At 44.5% G+C, this 17,116-nt stretch overlaps 1 protein-coding gene across 3 annotated transcripts in view; it reads left to right on the forward strand.

Moving 5' to 3' along the window:
• The first annotated feature begins 3,546 nt into the window (after window positions 1-3,546).
• The window catches only part of LOC123729857 (E3 ubiquitin/ISG15 ligase TRIM25), a 65,369-nt gene continuing 51,799 nt past the window's right edge, over window positions 3,547-17,116 (forward strand). Inside the window, exons 1-6 of one of the 3 annotated variants that reach the window (XM_045706323.2) lie at window positions 3,547-4,858; window positions 5,277-5,372; window positions 10,305-10,538; window positions 12,812-12,971; window positions 13,097-13,156; window positions 13,393-14,011. In XM_045706323.2, coding sequence (XP_045562279.2) covers window positions 4,262-4,858; window positions 5,277-5,372; window positions 10,305-10,538; window positions 12,812-12,971; window positions 13,097-13,156; window positions 13,393-13,889 — 1,644 coding nt within the window. In that variant the 5' untranslated portion in view covers window positions 3,547-4,261 and the 3' untranslated portion in view covers window positions 13,890-14,011. Of the gene's footprint in view, window positions 4,859-5,276; window positions 5,373-10,304; window positions 10,539-12,811; window positions 12,972-13,096; window positions 13,157-13,392; window positions 14,012-17,116 lie in introns of those variants that run through there. The other 2 variants (XM_082968270.1, XM_082968271.1) reach the window with 2 other exon arrangements.

The following is a 17,116-nucleotide window of genomic DNA, read 5'->3' on the forward strand; positions in this document are numbered from 1 at the left end:
CGCATCCGATGATACCCCCGGACAGGGCCAAACAGGCAGGATATAACCCCACCCACTTTGCCAAAGCACAGCCCCCACACCACTAGAGGGATGTCTACAACCACCAACTTACCGTCCTAGGACAAGGCCGAGTATAGCCCACAAAGATCTCCGCCATGGCACAACCCAAGGGGGGGCGCCAACCCAGACAGGAAGACCACGTCAGTGACTCAACCCACTCAAGTGACACACCCCTCCCATGGACGGCATGGAAGAACACCAGTAAGCCAGGTGAGTGCTGTTTCACAATGTTTCACAATGAGGTTGCAACAGGAAGCTGGATGGTACATCCTGAATAAAAGAGCTGCAGTTAGTTTCAGAGCGGGTGGCAAGGAATAAGTTAGTCCAAAATATTTCTAAAACTTAAAGCATTGTATTTGGGACAAATCATTCACTAAACCCTAAACCTCAACTAAATCTTGTAATAGATAATGTGGATATTGAACAAGTTGATCAACAAAGCAGGTCCTACAGGCTCTAGTTTTGTTGCACCTGGACTACTGTTCAGTCGTGTGGTCTGGTGCTACAAAGAGGGACTTAGGAAAATTACAATTGGCTCAGAACAGGGCAGCACGGCTGGCCCTTGGATGTACACAGAGACATAACATTAACTATATGCATGTCAATCTCTCTTGGCTCAAAGTGAAGGAGAGATTCACTTCATCACTACTTGTATTTATGAGAGGTATTGACATGTTGAATGCACCAAGCTGTCTGTATACCCCACAAGACATGTCACCAGTGGTCTCTTCACAGTCCCCAAGTCCATAACAGACTATGGGAAGCAACACAAACACATACACATGGATTTTGTGTTATAGATATATGGTAGTAGAGTAGAGGCCTGAGGGCACACACTTAATATGTTGTGAAATCTGTTGTGAATGTATTGCAATGTTTTTAAAATGTGTAACTGCCTTAATTTTGCTGGACCCCAGGAAGAGTGGCTGCTGCCTCGGCAGGAACTAATGGGGATCCATAATAATCCCCAGGAAGAGTAGCTGTTGCCTTGGCAGGAACTAATGGGGATCCATAATAAACCCCAGGAAGAGTAGCTGCAGCCTTGGCAGGAACTAATGGGGATCCTTAATAAACCCCAGGAAGAGTAGCTGCTGCCTTGGTAGGAACTAATGGGGATCCATAATAAACCCCAGGAAGAGTAGCTGTTGCCTTGGCAGGAACTAATGGGGATCCATAATAAACCCCAGGAAGAGTAGCTGCTGCCTTGGCAGGAACTAATGGGGATCCATAATAAACCCCAGGAAGAGTAGCTGCTGCCTTGGCAGGAACTAATGGGGATCCATAATAAACCCCAGGAAGAGAAAGATGTTCAGGGGAATTACTGTCTCTGTTCCAAATGCTTCCCTATTCCCTACGTAGTACACTATGGTGCTTCTGACCAGGTCTAAAGTAGTGTTCTACATAGGGAATAGAGTGTAGATGTATTACAATATCATGCTTTAGTGTTTGGCACAACAATACATTTGCTCTCCACCCTCCCACTTCATGTCTGTCATCCCCCAGTTCTGTTAAGACTTCCTCTCATTGAACTGGGCCTCGTTCTAAATGGTCACTTTGTATTGATAGTCCATAATGGGCTTTACTATGGTTCTACATACAGTATCTGTATAGATAGTCCATACTGGGCTTTACTATGGTTCTACGTACAGTATCTGTATTGATAGTCCATACTGGGCTTTACTATGGTTCTACATACAGTATCTGTATTGATAGTCCATACTGGGCTTTACTATGGTTCTACATACAGTATCTGTATTGATAGTCCATACTGGACTTTACTATGGTTCTACATACAGTATCTGTATTGATAGTCCATACTGGGCTTTACTATGGTTCTACATACAGTATCTGTATTGATAGTCCATACTGGGCTTTACTATGGTTCTACATACAGTATCTGTATTGATAGTCAATACTGGTCTTTACTATGGTTCTACATACAGTATCTGTATTGATAGTCCATACTTGTCTTTACTATGGTTCTTCATACAGTATCTGTGTTGATAGTCCATACTGGTCTTTACTATGGTTCTACATACAGTATCTGTATTGATAGTCCATACTGGACTTTACTATGGTTCTACATACAGTATCTGTATTGATAGTCCATACTGGGCTTTATTATGGTTCTACATACAGTATCTGTATTGATAGTCCATACTGGGCTTTACTATGGTTCTACATACAGTATCTGTACCTGGAGGGTTTCTGCTCACATATTCCTTTATCTCCACAACTTTATCTGATTCTCTCTCTCCCACTTCCCTTCATGTATTTAAAAGGAAATGACTGGTATATGTAAACTCCCTCTACTCCATGTCAACACCAATCCAATGCTTTTACATTTGTGAGGAGTAGAGAAGGAAATCTACACTTCAGGAGGAAGGAGAGATTATTGGGACGTCCCATGGAGAGATGATAGAGGGATGTGAAAGAGGAGAGAGGTAATGGTTGTACTCCCCCATGGAGAGATGATAGATGGATGTGAAAGAGGAGAGAGGTAATGGTTGTACTCCCCCATGGAGAGATGATAGAGGGATGTGAAAGAGGAGAGAGGTAATGGTTGTACTCCCCCATGGAGAGATGATAGAGGGATGTGAAAGAGGAGAGAGGTAATGGTTGTACTCCCTCATGGAGAGATCATAGAGGGATGTGAAAGAGGAGAGAGGTAATGGTTGTACTCCCCCATGGAGAGATGATAGAGGGATGTGAAAGAGGAGAGAGGTAATGGTTGTACTCCTCCATGGAGAGATGATAGAGGGATGTGAAAGAGGAGAGAGGTAATGGTTGTACTCCCTCATGGAGAGATGATAGAGGGATGTGAAAGAGGAGAGAGGTAATGGTTGTCTCACAGAGTCTATTCACTCCTTCCCATGATGGCCATTTCTATAGACCAGGAAGAGTTGTGTTAAGACAGTGAAATCAGAGCTACAAACAATATGGGATATAAACTATGAAGTGATTTGTAAACTTTCAATGTATTCCTCTGGGTGGCCTGTTGAGTTCTGTTGCTAGATGGAGTTCTATCAGCCTGGTGAGTTCTGTTCCTAGATGGAGTTCTATCAGCCTGGTGAGTTCTGTTGCTAGATGGAGTTCTATCAGCCTGGTGAGTTCTGTTCCTAGATGGAGTTCTATCAGCCTGGTGAGTTCTGTTCCTAGATGGAGTTCTATCAGCCTGGTGAGTTCTGTTCCTAGATGGAGTTCTATCAGCCTGGTGAGTTCTGTTCCTAGATGGAGTTCTATCAGCCTGGTGAGTTCTGTTCCTAGATGGAGTTCTATCAGCCTGGTGAGTTCTGTTCCTAGATGGAGTTCTATCAGCCTGTTGAGTTCTGTTCCTAGATGGAGTTCTATCAGCCTGGTGAGTTCTGTTCCTAGATGGAGTTCTATCAGCCTGGTGAGTTCTGTTGCTAGATGGAGTTCTATCAGCCTGGTGAGTTCTGTTGCTAGATGGAGTTCTATCAGCCTGGTGAGTTCTGTTCCTAGATGGAGTTCTATCAGCCTGGTGAGTTCTGTTCCTAGATGGAGTTCTATCAGCCTGGTGAGTTCTGTTGCTAGATGGAGTTCTATCAGCCTGGTGAGTTCTGTTCCTAGATGGAGTTCTATCAGCCTGGTGAGTTCTCTTCCTAGATGGAGTTCTATCAGAGTGGATGAACTCTGTATATGGGTCACAGTGAGGTCAATCACTTTGTACCTGAACACTTATAGCAACAACAACCACAGCAGAGAATTTGGCTGAGTCTACAGCTGTTGCAATAGGCAGGCAGGCAGGCAGGCAGATGTTGTTTACTATGACAGTAATAACCACACTGTAATGTAAAGTATTACCTCATTCTCAATGATCAGTCAATACATACAGTATTCATTTCAACTACAGAACATTGTATCACTATCAAATCAATAATTATAATATGTACTTCATAGAAACTGTTAACCTTTATATATTCTAACAACTCACATTTGTTAGATTTATTCCATATTAAGGGCCCTAACCTAGGAACTAAAATATTAGTCTCCTTCTCGATGTTGCATGCAGTTCTCTCTCTCCCTCCCTCTAACCCCTCCCTCTCTCACTCCCTTCCTCTAACCCCACCCCTCTGGCAGAACCAGGAAGTCCCTCCCCTTCGCAAACTATTTTCTGAGGAAACGAAACTGATCTGAGTCTCTGTGTTGTCTGTCTGTGTGAGAGTGAACAACTGTCCAAATGGCTCAGCAGGGAGTTCTGCAGGACCAGGACCAGTTCTGTTGTTCTGTCTGTCTGGATCTACTGAAGGAGCCGGTCACTACTGCCTGTGGACACAATTACTGTAGAATCTGTATTGAGGGCTGCTGGGATCAGGATGTTCTGAAAGGGGTCTATAGCTGTCCTCAGTGCAGAGAGACCTTCACTCCAAGGCCTAATCTGAGGAAAAATAACATGTTGGCTGATATGGTGGAGAAACTGAAGAAGACAGGACTCCAGGCTGCTCCCCCTCCTGCTCTATGCTATGCTGGACCTGGAGATGTGGCGTGTGATGTCTGTACTGGGACCAGAAAGCAGAAAGCCCTCATGTCCTGTCTGGCGTGTCTGGCCTCTTACTGTGAGACTCACCTCCAACCTCACTACGAATCTCCTGCTTTCAAGAAGCACAAGCTGGTCAAAGCCACCGCACAACTACAGGAGAAGATCTGCTCTCATCATGACAAACTGCTGGAGGTTTACTGTCGTACCGATCAGCAGTGTATCTGTTATCTGTGTACAATGGATGAACATAAAGGCCATGATACAGTATCAGCTGCAGCAGAGAGGACTGAGAAACAGGTAAGACCAGAACAACTTGTTTGTGACTGTCTGACAAAGAATTAAAGATACAGTAGGAACTAAGGCTGTTTGAATATGAGATCATTCAAATGAAATGGATCCACAAATATGAACACAAACCTTGAGTATATAGATATGTTAACCCAGATTCTCCAAATGTATCACCATTTTCTAATGTCAAACACTATTATCATTCTGAATCCTCTTTTATGAGTCCAAAGTTCAGTCTCAACCCCTTGATACATGTAGGCCTACCATAAAAATTATAATAATTCACATAGCAACATAATATAATATTGTAAAAGGACTTCCTCAGGATTGTAGACCTTCCTCTCTATGGGTCCTATATCACATTACTATACATTGATCTGCTGGACAAATAAAGCTTGATAGGTCATTGAAGAGTGATTCTCCACAGAGGCAGCTGGGGATGAGTCAGCAGAAGGTCCAGCAGAGATTCCAGAAGAGAGAGAAGGAGCTGAAGGAGCTCCAACAGGCTGTGGAGTCTCTCAAGGTGAGTATTGTTGACCAGAGGAGACACACCATTTCACATCTCTCCTCCAGTCAGAGAGAGGGAGAGAGGTAGAGAGGTCCCTATCCAATCCCACTGACCCCACCGTTGAGAACAGGCTGTCTTGACCCCTTTAAGAGAATAGACTGCTTAATGTAACTGACGGGATATGAACCCAGGTCTACCGTGGGATAAACCAACATCCTGACCATTACACCAAGAGGACATTCCCTATTGGGCCGACACTGATTTAGAAGTCGCAGGCGGGGCTACCTCATCACATAACCATGACTAACCATGACTGACTCATGTCCCCTATACATTAACATGGATCTCTCTCTCTCTCTCAATACAATTCAAAGGGCTTTATTGGCATGGGAAACATATGTTTACATATGAACAGAAATGAACAGTGAACATTACACTCACAAAAGTTTCAAAGGAAGAGACATTTCAAATGTTATAATTCAATTGGAAAACAGAGTTTTTTTGTGGTTTCACGGTGGGTGGGACTATCAATATTTGTTTGTGTTTCTTCTGACCAGAGAGAGTGGGCGCTCCGTGTCACGCAACTTGGGTCAAGATCTGTTTCTTGTTTTGCTCTTAGGAACAGGGCACCATTGAAAGGAGTGATTTCTGGGGTAGCGTTAGTGTGGAGGTGGAGCAATTGAAGTTGAAGGCTCTTGGTGTTTGTGATGCCCACCGTTTGGTGTGAAGCAGACCAGGTGGGGAGCGTGGTGAAACAGAGGAGTCACTGTCAGCGTTTGAGTCTTTACTCGACAAAGTCATGTTAGGATATATCAGTTATCCTGTTAGAGTCTTTGTGTTGAATCCACTGAGCTGTTTCAGGTGCAACGTTTATGGTCATGTTGCAGCACTTTGTAGGAGGGAGATTCCAGGATGTGGGAAGTGTGCAGGAGGTCATGGGATAGAGGACTGTGTAGTTTCGGTGGATAAAGTTGTGTCAACTGTAGGGGTACACATGTTGCTGGGGATCAGAGGTGTCTGGTGAGAGAGAGGCAGGTTGAGGTGGCTAGAGTCAGAGTAGTGCAGAAGGTGTCGTATGCTGAGGCAGTGAAGAAAGTAGAGGAGGATGGGTCAAGGGTGATGATCCTGAGAGGATCCCTGTGAGTAGTAGATCTGTTCCAGCACAGAGGAATTGGCCAACGAGTGATATATGCTTCAGTAAGGTTGGCTTCTTAGAGTTCAAAGCAATGGTTATCAACTGTACCTCAGAAATGGAATGTAAATCACAGACAATATATGTTGTGGTGGCAGCTGCAGAGAAGTATTTGGTCATATGAGATTTGACTTCAGAAGAGTTCCAGGGTGTGTTGAGTGGTGGTGTCCCGTCCTCCCAGGTAATTGGCATGGTGCAGGAGCAGATAGGGTCAAAGTAGTGGAATGGGGTAGTGGGTTTTTAATGAGTGTAGGGTTAGTTGGCATGGTGCAGGAGCAGATAGGGTCAAAGTAGTGGAATGGGGTAGTGGGTTTTTAATGAGTGTAGGGTTAGTTGGCATGGTGCAGGAGCAGATAGGGTCAAAGTAATGGAATGGGGTAGTGGGTTTTTAATGAGTGTAGGGTTAGTTGGCATGGTGCAGGAGCAGATAGGGTCAAAGTAGTGGAATGGGGTAGTGGGTTTTTAATGAGTGTAGGGTTAGTTGTCATGATGCAGGAGCGGATAGGGTCAAAGTAGTGGAATGGGGTAGTGGGTTTTTAATGAGTGTAGGGTTAGTTGGCATGGTGCAGGAGCAGATAGGGTCAAAGTAGTGGAATGGGGTAGTGGGTTTTTAATGAGTGTAGGGTTAGTTGGAAGGGTGTTGTTTTACTTGAAAAAATATGAAATGTTCCTTTTCCCATTTTGTATCACAAAGTAAAATAGATTTATATTATAGTCCAGTTGGGGGCGATAATACAACATATTGGATGCCAACCGCCGTTAAACTCCAAAGAAGAAGAAACGTTATATTATGTCTATGTACAGTGTTGTAACGATGTCTCTCTCTCTCATTCCATCACTTTCGTGGTAGTTGGTTGTGTGGGTCTCTGGTTATGAATGGGGTGCTGACAGACAATCGTTGATGGATATTTATTGAGCTCTGATCAGGACGACAATTGATTACGGGTGTATAGTTTATGGAACAGCGGCAAACACTTAAGCTGGACAGAATCCAGTATATAGCTTTAAGGATATGTATTGGTGCATTTAAATCAACATCTGTATGTGTCTTACTAGTGGAGGCAGGTGAGATGCCTTTGGGTATACGGCGTAATAAATTGTCATTAGCATCCCACTGCTACTGTTCTAGATGACTGTTGGGAATATACTAGTAGACAAGGCAGTGGTTTTGGTTGGACAGTTGTAGGTATCAATGTTATTATGGAGAAATGAGAGAATGGGTGTAGTAGTGCGATTCTTGCTGGGTCCCAGCACATTCAGGTGTGGAAGGGAATGAAATTGTAGACCAGTTAGCTAAAAGAGCTTTAAAACAAGATATAATATATATTAATGTTCCACAGGGTAGAGGTGAGGACAAATGTAAGATCAGAGACATTTTGATAGATGTGTGGCAGAAGAGATGGGACTCTGAGCACAAGGGACGGCATTTATATGTCCTCTAAAGGTTGGTGGACCAAGGTTCAAAGGTCAGATTAGGAAGGAAGAGGTGGTGTTTACTCAATTGTGTTTAGGACATTGTATATTGAACTGGTCCTTACATCTGGTTGGCAGCATGTGAATGGTTTGTGTCTGGAGGGTATTGTCAATGAAGAGGTGGAGCATGTGTTGTTATATTGTTGTAAGGATGTTGAAGAGAGGGAAAGATTGAAGTGTAGGGTCATTGAGGTTGGATGGGGTTGGGGGGTTTGGAAGGGATTTGGGGGATGGGGGAGGGTCTATTAGAAGTTAGTAGGACTCTTTTTTATTTTCTCAGAAGTACTGAGTTAGATAGGAGGATTTAGAAATGGTGTAAACCGTGATTGAACACACTCCAGCACAGTAGGTGGCGCCATGCACCTTTAACGTTGATTTGCGGACCGCCATTATATCATAGAAGAAGAAGGTGTTGTGGTTCCTGAGGAGGGCTACTATTCTTTTTGCGTATTTTCCAAATGTATTTTGTAGTTGTTAAGGGTTTATTTGTTAGTTTCCACTGTTTATCGGTTAGAGTTGAGGGGGGAGTAGGGTAGTTTGTTTGGGAGGTGTGATGTCCTCAACCGAGTGGAGAAGAAACGCTGTCTCTTCAGGTGCGTTCTGGAGAATGGTGTGGAGGAATTATTGATCATGGTCGGTGAACAGGTGGGAGAGGAACATATACACTCTGTATCCAGAATGAACAAGGCGGTGGTTGTGGTAATGTAAAAGGTGAGTCTTGTTGCCAGGCTAGTTACCAGTATGATTTATGTGAGGGGTGTGTTGGTGCTGATTTCAACAAGAGTAGTGGTGTCTAATCTGCCTCCGTTTATTACGGACGAACAGATCCGTAAAGAGTTGGTTCGTTTTGGTCCATTTCCAAGTGGTTTTCTGAACTAAATTCAAGGTTAAACAGGGGAGGGGTGGTACACAGGGTTTGTTAGCACAGATAGTGTGGACATTTTTTACAAATAATTTCTGATGAAACTATCCGCCAAGGAGCCCAGTGATATAATATTAGCATATGTCCCAGCTGTTTGCTGTGGTTTTGAAGTAATTCTCTTCCAGCCCACGTTAACCTTGTAGGTTTACCTCAGGTAACTTATTGTTAACTAGGTTACAGCTACTTGGTGAGGAAGCTCACTGTTCACCTGGTTACATGTTGTAGTGACCTACAGTGTTAGTGAGTAGAACAGATGGTTGGTGCAAAGACATCAAACGTTAAACATGTTTAAACAGATTTTATTTCAGAAAAAGGTTTAAAACCTAAACAAAACGTATGTCCCTGTCCTCTTTTTCAAGATGTGTCCGATTTAAACAGATTTGTTGTTTCTAAATGGCTGCTGGGTAATATGATAATCGTTGAAATCTGTTGGTTCGTAGGCATCAAATAGAGAGATTGCTGCGCAGGTTCACTGAGTTGTAAACCAAATGGATAGGTGGAGCTCATTGATTTGTAGCTCTGACTCAGTTGCTACCTCAGATTATGAGCCTATCAAGTGTGGTGAATGAGGTATGTAGTACCCACAGAAGACCACAGGGAGGAGCAAGAGAGATATAAACCCATACAGTTTTTCTCTTTAAATACCCTGAACCTAACAATCAATCAAATGTATTTATGAAGCCCTTTTTACATCAGCAGATGTCACAAAGTGCTGTACAGAAACTCTAACCCTACGTATAACCTATTTTAGCCTGAACCCTAATTCTAGGGTAGGGTAGCCTACAACTATTTTAGTAATAATATTATGTTAGTAAATACCGTTTTAGTACTAAATAACATTTGTTATTTTTTAAATAAAACCTATGTAAGCATTTGCTTTTTATTAGTTATTTTATTATATTTATTATTGCAAGGCAGAACACTTGATAAACAAGACTCATTTGTTTTATATGTTAAATGTGGTTTGAACTGGGTGACATAGTAACCTCTATGTGAAAGTCCAACAATTGGCGTGGGACAGGTGGGGCAGGTTTGAGACTGATCTCTCTAATTAAATACACTTTATTTCTCAGCTGCCTCACCAATGTCTTTACGTGAATTAATAACTTTTAATTGGTAAATATTTCCAATAGATGGCAGCATAAGACCACGTAGCATCAGTTATAGGCTACAAGGAGCAATATGATTGACATAAAATAGCATGCAACCAAAGACAATGTCCCATGATTTTCTAAAATGGTCACTCATTACTTTACAGTTAGCTATATATCTGTCTGTCTCTCGCTCTGTCTCTCTCTCTCTGTCTCGCTCTGTCTCTCTCTCTCTCTGTCTCTCTGTCTCTCTCTCTCTCTCTTAACAGCGCTCTGCACAGGCAGCAGTGGAGGACAGTGATCAGATCTTTACTGAGCTGATCCGCTCCATTGAGAGAAGGAGCTCTGAGGTGAAGGAGCTGATCAGAGCCCAAGAGAAGGCTCAAGTGAGTGAAGCTGAAGGACTCCTGGAGCAACTGAAGCAGGAGATAGCTGAGCTGAGGAAGAGAAGCACTGAGCTGGAGCAGCTCTCACACACAGAGGATCACATCCATTTCCTCCAGGTAACTAAACTGTCTTGTTACATGTGATATGAAATTAACTTAATGTGAAACTATTCATCTCAATCATTATGTTGTCCTGTCTGTCTCTCTGTCCCTCTCTCTTTCTGTCCCTCTTTGTCCCTCTGTCCCTCTCTCTCTCTGTCCCTCTCTCTCTCTGTCCCTCTCTCTCTCTGTCCCTCTCTCTCTCTGTCCCTCTCTCTCTCTGTCCCTCTCTGTCCCTCTGTCCCCTCTCTGTCTGTCCCTCTCTGTCTGTGTCCCTCTCTCTGTCTGTGTCCCTCTCTCTGTCTGTGTCCCTCTCTCTGTCTGTGTCCCTCTCTCTGTCTGTGTCCCTCTCTCTGTCTGTGTCCCTCTCTCTGTCTGTGTCCCTCTCTCTGTCTGTGTCCCTCTCTCTGTCTGTGTCCCTCTCTCTGTCTGTGTCCCTCTCTCTGTCTGTGTCCCTCGCTCTGTCTGTGTCCCTCGCTCTGTCTGTGTCCCTCGCTCTGTCTCTGTCCCTCACTCTGTCTCTGTCCCTTTCTGTCCCTCTTTGTCCCTCTTTGTCCGTCTCTCTCTTTGTCGCTCTTTGTCCCCTCTCTCTCTCTGTCCCTCTCTCTCTGTCCCCCTCTCTCTGTCCCTCTCTCTGTCCCTCTCTCTCTCTCTGTGTCCCCCTCTCTCTCTCTGTGTCCCCCTCTCTCTCTCTGTGTCCCCCTCTCTCTCTCTCTGTGTCCCCCTCTCTCTCTCTCTGTGTCCCCCTCTCTCTCTCTGTGTCCCCCTCTCTCTCTCTGTGTCCCCCTCTCTCTCTCTGTGTCCCCCTCTCTCTCTCTGTGTCCCCCTCTCTCTCTCTGTGTCCCCCCTCTCTCTCTCTGTGTCCCCCCTCTCTCTCTCTCTGTCCCTCTCTCTCTTTGTCCCTATTTGTCCCTCTCTTTGTCCCTCTTTGTCCCTCTCTCTGTGTCTCTCTGTGTCCCTCTCTCTGTGTCCCTCTCTCTGTGTCCCTCTCTCTGTGTCCCTCTCTCTGTGTCCCTCTCTCTCTGTCCCTCTCTCTCTGTCCCTCTTTGTCCCTCTCTCTCTTTGTCCCTCTTTGTCCCTCTCTCTCTTTGTCCCTCTTTGTCCCTCTCTCTCTTTGTCCATCTTTGTCCCTCTCTTTGTTTGTCCGTCTTTGTCCCTCTCTCTGTCCCTCTCTCTCTGTGTACCTGTCTCTGTCACCTCTCTTTGTGTCCCCCTGTCTCTCTGTGTCCCCCTGTCTCTCTGTGTCCCCCTCTCTCTCTGTGCCCCCCTCTCTCTCTGTCCCTCTCTCTGTCCCCATCTCTCTCCCTCTCTCTGTCCCCATCTCTGTCCCCATGTCTCTCCCTATCTCTGTCCCCATCTCTGTCCCCATGTCTCTCCCTATCTCTGTCCCCATGTCTCTCCCTATCTCTGTCCCCATGTCTCTCCCTATCTCTGTCCCCATCTCTCTCCCTCTCTCTGTCCCCATCTCTTCCCTCTCTGTCCCCATCTCTCTTTGTCCCTCTCTCTGTCCCCATCTCTCTCCCTCTCTCTGTCCCCATCTCTCCCTCTCTGTCCCTCTCCCTCTTTGTCCCTCTTTGTCCCTCCCTCTTTGTCCCTCTCTGTCTCTCTCCCTCTCTCTGTCCCCATCTCTCCCTCTCTGTCCCTCTCTCTCTTTGTCCCTCTCTCATTGTCCCTCTTTGTCTCTCTTTGTCCCTCTCTCATTGTCCCTCTTTGTCCCTCTCTCTCTTTGTCCCTCTCTCTCTTTGTCCCTCTCTCTCTTTGTCCCTCTTTGTCCCTCTCCCTCTGTCCCCCTCCGTGTCCCTTTCTCTCTGTGTCCCTCTCTGTCTCTCTCTGTCCCTTTCTCTCTCTCTGTGTCCCCCTCTCTCTCTGTGTCCCTCTCTGTCTCTCTCTCTCTCTCTCTCTCTGTGTCCCCCTCTCTCTCTGTGTCCCCCTCTCTCTCTGTGTCCCTCTCTGTCTCTCTCTCTGTGTCCCCCTCTCTCTCTGTCCCTCTCTTTCTGTGTCCCTCTCTCTCTCTGTGTCCCCCTCTCTCTCTGTGTCCCCCTCTCTCTCTGTGTCCCCTCTCTCTCTGTGTCCCCCTCTTTCTGTGTCCCTCTCTTTCTGTGTCCCTCTCTCTCTCTGTGTCCCCCTCTCTCTCTGTGTCCCCCTCTCTCTCTGTGTCTCCCCCTCTCTCTCTGTCCGTCCCTCTCGCTGTCCCTCTCGCTGTCCATCTCTCTTTTTGTCCCTCTTTGTCCCTCTCTCTCTCTCTCTCTCTCTCTCTCTCTCTCTTTCTCTCTCTCTCTCTCTCTCTGAAGAGTTATCAGTCTCTCTCCAGTATCAGTGTATCTTCAGACTTACCCAGCATCGTTGTCCGTCCTCTTCAGTATTTTGGAGATGTGAGTAAGACTGTGTCTGAACTGAGAGAGAAACTAGAAGACTTCCTTAAAGGAGAATGGACCAAGATCTCCACTACAGGTGTGTTGAAAACAATAAGAACATCAACTTTAGACCATTGAAAGTTCCCTACTAGTCATATACATGTGGAATATGGTATGATGATAACATTCCCTCTCTCTGTCAATGTGTTTGTGTGTCTGTAGTGAATATAGTGGATGTTGTACTGCCTCCAGAGCCCAAGACCAGAGAACAGTTGTTACAATGTGAGTCTCTTTATTGTGAAGTAACTAACAGTCTCTTTTTACTGACACTCCTAACAATCCCTCTAGAAATATATAGCAATAGTAGATCTAATCAAAGACTGGGTATCTATCTGACTCCTCATATTTCTCTGATTTGATCTCTGCTGTGCTCTAATCAAAGACAGGGTAGATACAGTATCTGACTTAACTTATTGTGCTGACTCCCCTCATTGGTCTCTGCTCTGCTCTTCTCCCAGATTCCTGTCAGCTCACACTGGACCCAAACACAGCACGCACACACCTCTCTCTGTCTAAGGGGAACAGAAAGGTGACCTATACACGCCAAGTCCAACCATATCCTGACCATCCAGACAGATTCACCAACTGGTACCAGGTTCTGTGTAGAGAGGGTCTGTCTGGACGCTGTTACTGGGAGGTGGAGTGGACTAGGGACAGGGTTGAAACAGCAGTCTCATATAAAGACATCAGCAGAACAGGGTCAGATAGTGCATTTGGAAACAATAACAAGTCCTGGAGTTTACAGTGCTCTAGAGGTGATTATTGTTTCATACACAATAATGTTGAGACTAAAGTATCAGGCCCTCAGTCCTCCAGAGTAGGAGTGTACCTGGATCACAAGGCAGGTACTCTGTCCTTCTACAGTGTCTCTGACACAATGACCCTCCTCCACAGAGTCCAGACCACATTCACTCAGCCCCTCTATCCTGGGTTTATCTCTGTATGGTACTGCTGAGCTGGTTAAACTGTAGTAGGGTCCACATAGATACTAGTCATGCTGGTGTAGTCTATAGCTGAGCTGGTTAAACTGTAGTAGGGTCCACATAGATACTAGTCATGCTGGTGTAGTCTATAGCTGAGCTGGTTAAACTGTAGTAGGGTCCACATAGATACTAGTCATGCTGGTGTAGTCTATAGCTGAGCTGGTTAAACTGTAGTAGGGTCCACATAGATACTAGTCATGCTGGTGTAGTCTATAGCTGAGCTGGTTAAACTGTAGTAGGGTCCACATAGATACTAGTCATGCTGGTGTAGTCTATAGCTGAGCTGGTTAAACTGTAGTAGGGTCCACATAGATACTAGTCATGCTGGTGTAGTCTATAGCTGAGCTGGTTAAACTGTAGTAGGGTCCACATAGATACTAGTCATGCTGGTGTAGTCTATAGCTGAGCTGGTTAAACTGTAGTAGGGTCCACATAGATACTAGTCATGCTGGTGTAGTCTATAGCTGAGCTGGTTAAACTGTAGTAGGGTCCACATAGATACTAGTCATGCTGGTGTAGTCTATAGCTGATCTGGTTAAACTGTAGTAGGGTCCACATAGATACTAGTCATGCTGGTGTAGTCTATAGCTGAGCTGGTTAAACTGTAGTAGGGTCCACATAGATACTAGTCATGCTGGTGTAGTCTATAGCTGAGCTGGTTAAACTGTAGTAGGGTCCACATAGATACTAGTCATGCTGGTGTAGTCTATAGCTGAGCTGGTTAAACTGTAGTAGGGTCCACATAGATACTAGTCATGCTGGTGTAGTCTATAGCTGAGCTGGTTAAACTGTAGTAGGGTCCACATAGATACTAGTCATGCTGGTGTAGTCTATAGCTGAGCTGGTTAAACTGTAGTAGGGTCCACATAGATACTAGTCATGCTGGTGTAGTCTATAGCTGAGCTGGTTAAACTGTAGTAGGGTCCACATAGATACTAGTCATGCTGGTGTAGTCTATAGCTGAGCTGGTTAAACTGTAGTAGGGTCCACATAGATACTAGTCATGCTGGTGTAGTCTATAGCTGAGCTGGTTAAACTGTAGTAGGGTCCACATAGATACTAGTCATGCTGGTGTAGTCTATAGCTGAGCTGGTTAAACTGTAGTAGGGTCCACATAGATACTAGTCATGCTGGTGTAGTCTATAGCTGAGCTGGTTAAACTGTAGTAGGGTCCACATAGATACTAGTCATGCTGGTGTAGTCTATAGCTGAGCTGGTTAAACTGTAGTAGGGTGCACATAGATACTAGTCATGCTGGTGTAGTCTATAGCTGAGCTGGTTAAACTGTAGTAGGGTCCACATAGATACTAGTCATGCTGGTGTAGTCTATAGCTGAGCTGGTTAAACTGTAGTAGGGTCCACATAGATACTAGTCATGCTGGTGTAGTCTATAGCTGAGCTGGTTAAACTGTAGTAGGGTCCACATAGATACTAGTCATGCAGGTGTAGTCTATAGCTGAGCTGGTTAAACTGTAGTAGGGTCCACATAGATACTAGTCATGCTGGTGTAGTCTATAGCTGAGCTGGTTAAACTGTAGTAGGGTCCACATAGATACTAGTCATGCTGGTGTAGTCTATAGCTGAGCTGGTTAAACTGTAGTAGGGTCCACATAGATACTAGTCATGCTGGTGTAGTCTATAGCTGAGCTGGTTAAACTGTAGTATGGTCCACATAGATACTAGTCATGCTGCTGTAGTCTATAGCTGAGCTGGTTAAACTGTAGTAGGGTCCACATAGATACTAGTCATGCTGGTGTAGTCTATAGCTGAGCTGGTTAAACTGTAGTAGGGTCCACATAGATACTAGTCATGCTGGTGTAGTCTATAGCTGAGCTGGTTAAACTGTAGTAGGGTCCACATAGATACTAGTCATGCTGGTGTAGTCTATAGCTGAGCTGGTTAAACTGTAGTAGGGTCCACATAGATACTAGTCATGCTGGTGTAGTCTATAGCTGAGCTGGTTAAACTGTAGTAGGGTCCACATAGATACTAGTCATGCTGGTGGTGATGGTCCCCAGATGTGATGATTCATTCTACTCTGTTTTATGTACAATAATTTAACTGATTTGATCTTCAGATGTTCTGAATTAAAATAAACATTAAAATTCAATGTATTCATATCTATTTAAATACAATGTTTTAATCTTGTACATTTCCATGAATCATGATGTATGGTGTTGATGTATATTGGTTGTCATTCAGAACCATTGATATGTTTTCTCAGTTGGTTCTCTGTCTCTATGTAATTCTCCTCAGTATCATTGATCAGCTTGTAGGCTCGGCCCTAATTGATGTGTTCTCTGTCACCTGGAGCTGCATGGAAAATGGTCCAGGAACAAAAGGACAATTCAGGACTAGTCAGCCCACTACAAGCTGGAATCTCTTACTTTCTACTAAAGTATATGGTCTGGTTTCCCAGACACAGATTAATCCTAGTCCTGGACTAAAAAGCATGTTCAATGTAGATGTCCAGGAAACCGGCCCTAAATGTGTCATCTTTCATCCTCCCATACTGCTCAGTCCAGCAACATTAAACCTGTCCAGCAGGTGGTGGTATTGACCAAACAATAAAACCAGCAGATATCTTGACTTGCCACTCAGTATATCAGTAATGTTCAGAATAGTACTTTAATATCATTGGAGATTGATGGTCTTTTTAATCCACTATCCAGAGTCAGGAACAGATGAAGTTAGGTCTGCTACTGTTCAGTGATTAAATATGATTTATGGTGATGGGAAATAAAAAATACAACACTAAACTTCATCTAGTAATAGTTTTCCTTTGTTATTTATTCCAAGGTGTGTCTTTAACTTGTAAATGGATTGTGTGGAGGTGAGCTAGTGGTGTGGCTGATAGCATAGAATGAAAAGGGAGGATGGGAGGAAGAGGGGAGGAGTGAAGGGCTGTTCAAGAAACCAGATGAGGAAGAGAAAGATGTTCAGGGGAATTACTGGCTCTGTTCCAAATGGTTCCCTATTCCCTACGTAGTGCACTACGGTGCTTCTGACCAGGTCTGAAGTAGTGTTCTACATAGGGAATAGGGTGTAGATTTATTACAATATCATGCTTTAGTGTTTGGCACCAAAAAATATTAGATCTCCACCCTCCCACTTCATGTCTGTCATCCCCCAGTTCTGTTAAGACTTCCTCTCATTGAACTGGGCCTCATTCTAAATGGTCACTTTGTATTGATAGTCT

Source organism: Salmo salar, chromosome 23 (assembly GCF_965601325.2).
Source record: "Salmo salar chromosome 23, fSalSal1, whole genome shotgun sequence".
In the NCBI taxonomy this organism is placed as follows: Eukaryota; Metazoa; Chordata; class Actinopteri; order Salmoniformes; family Salmonidae; genus Salmo; species Salmo salar.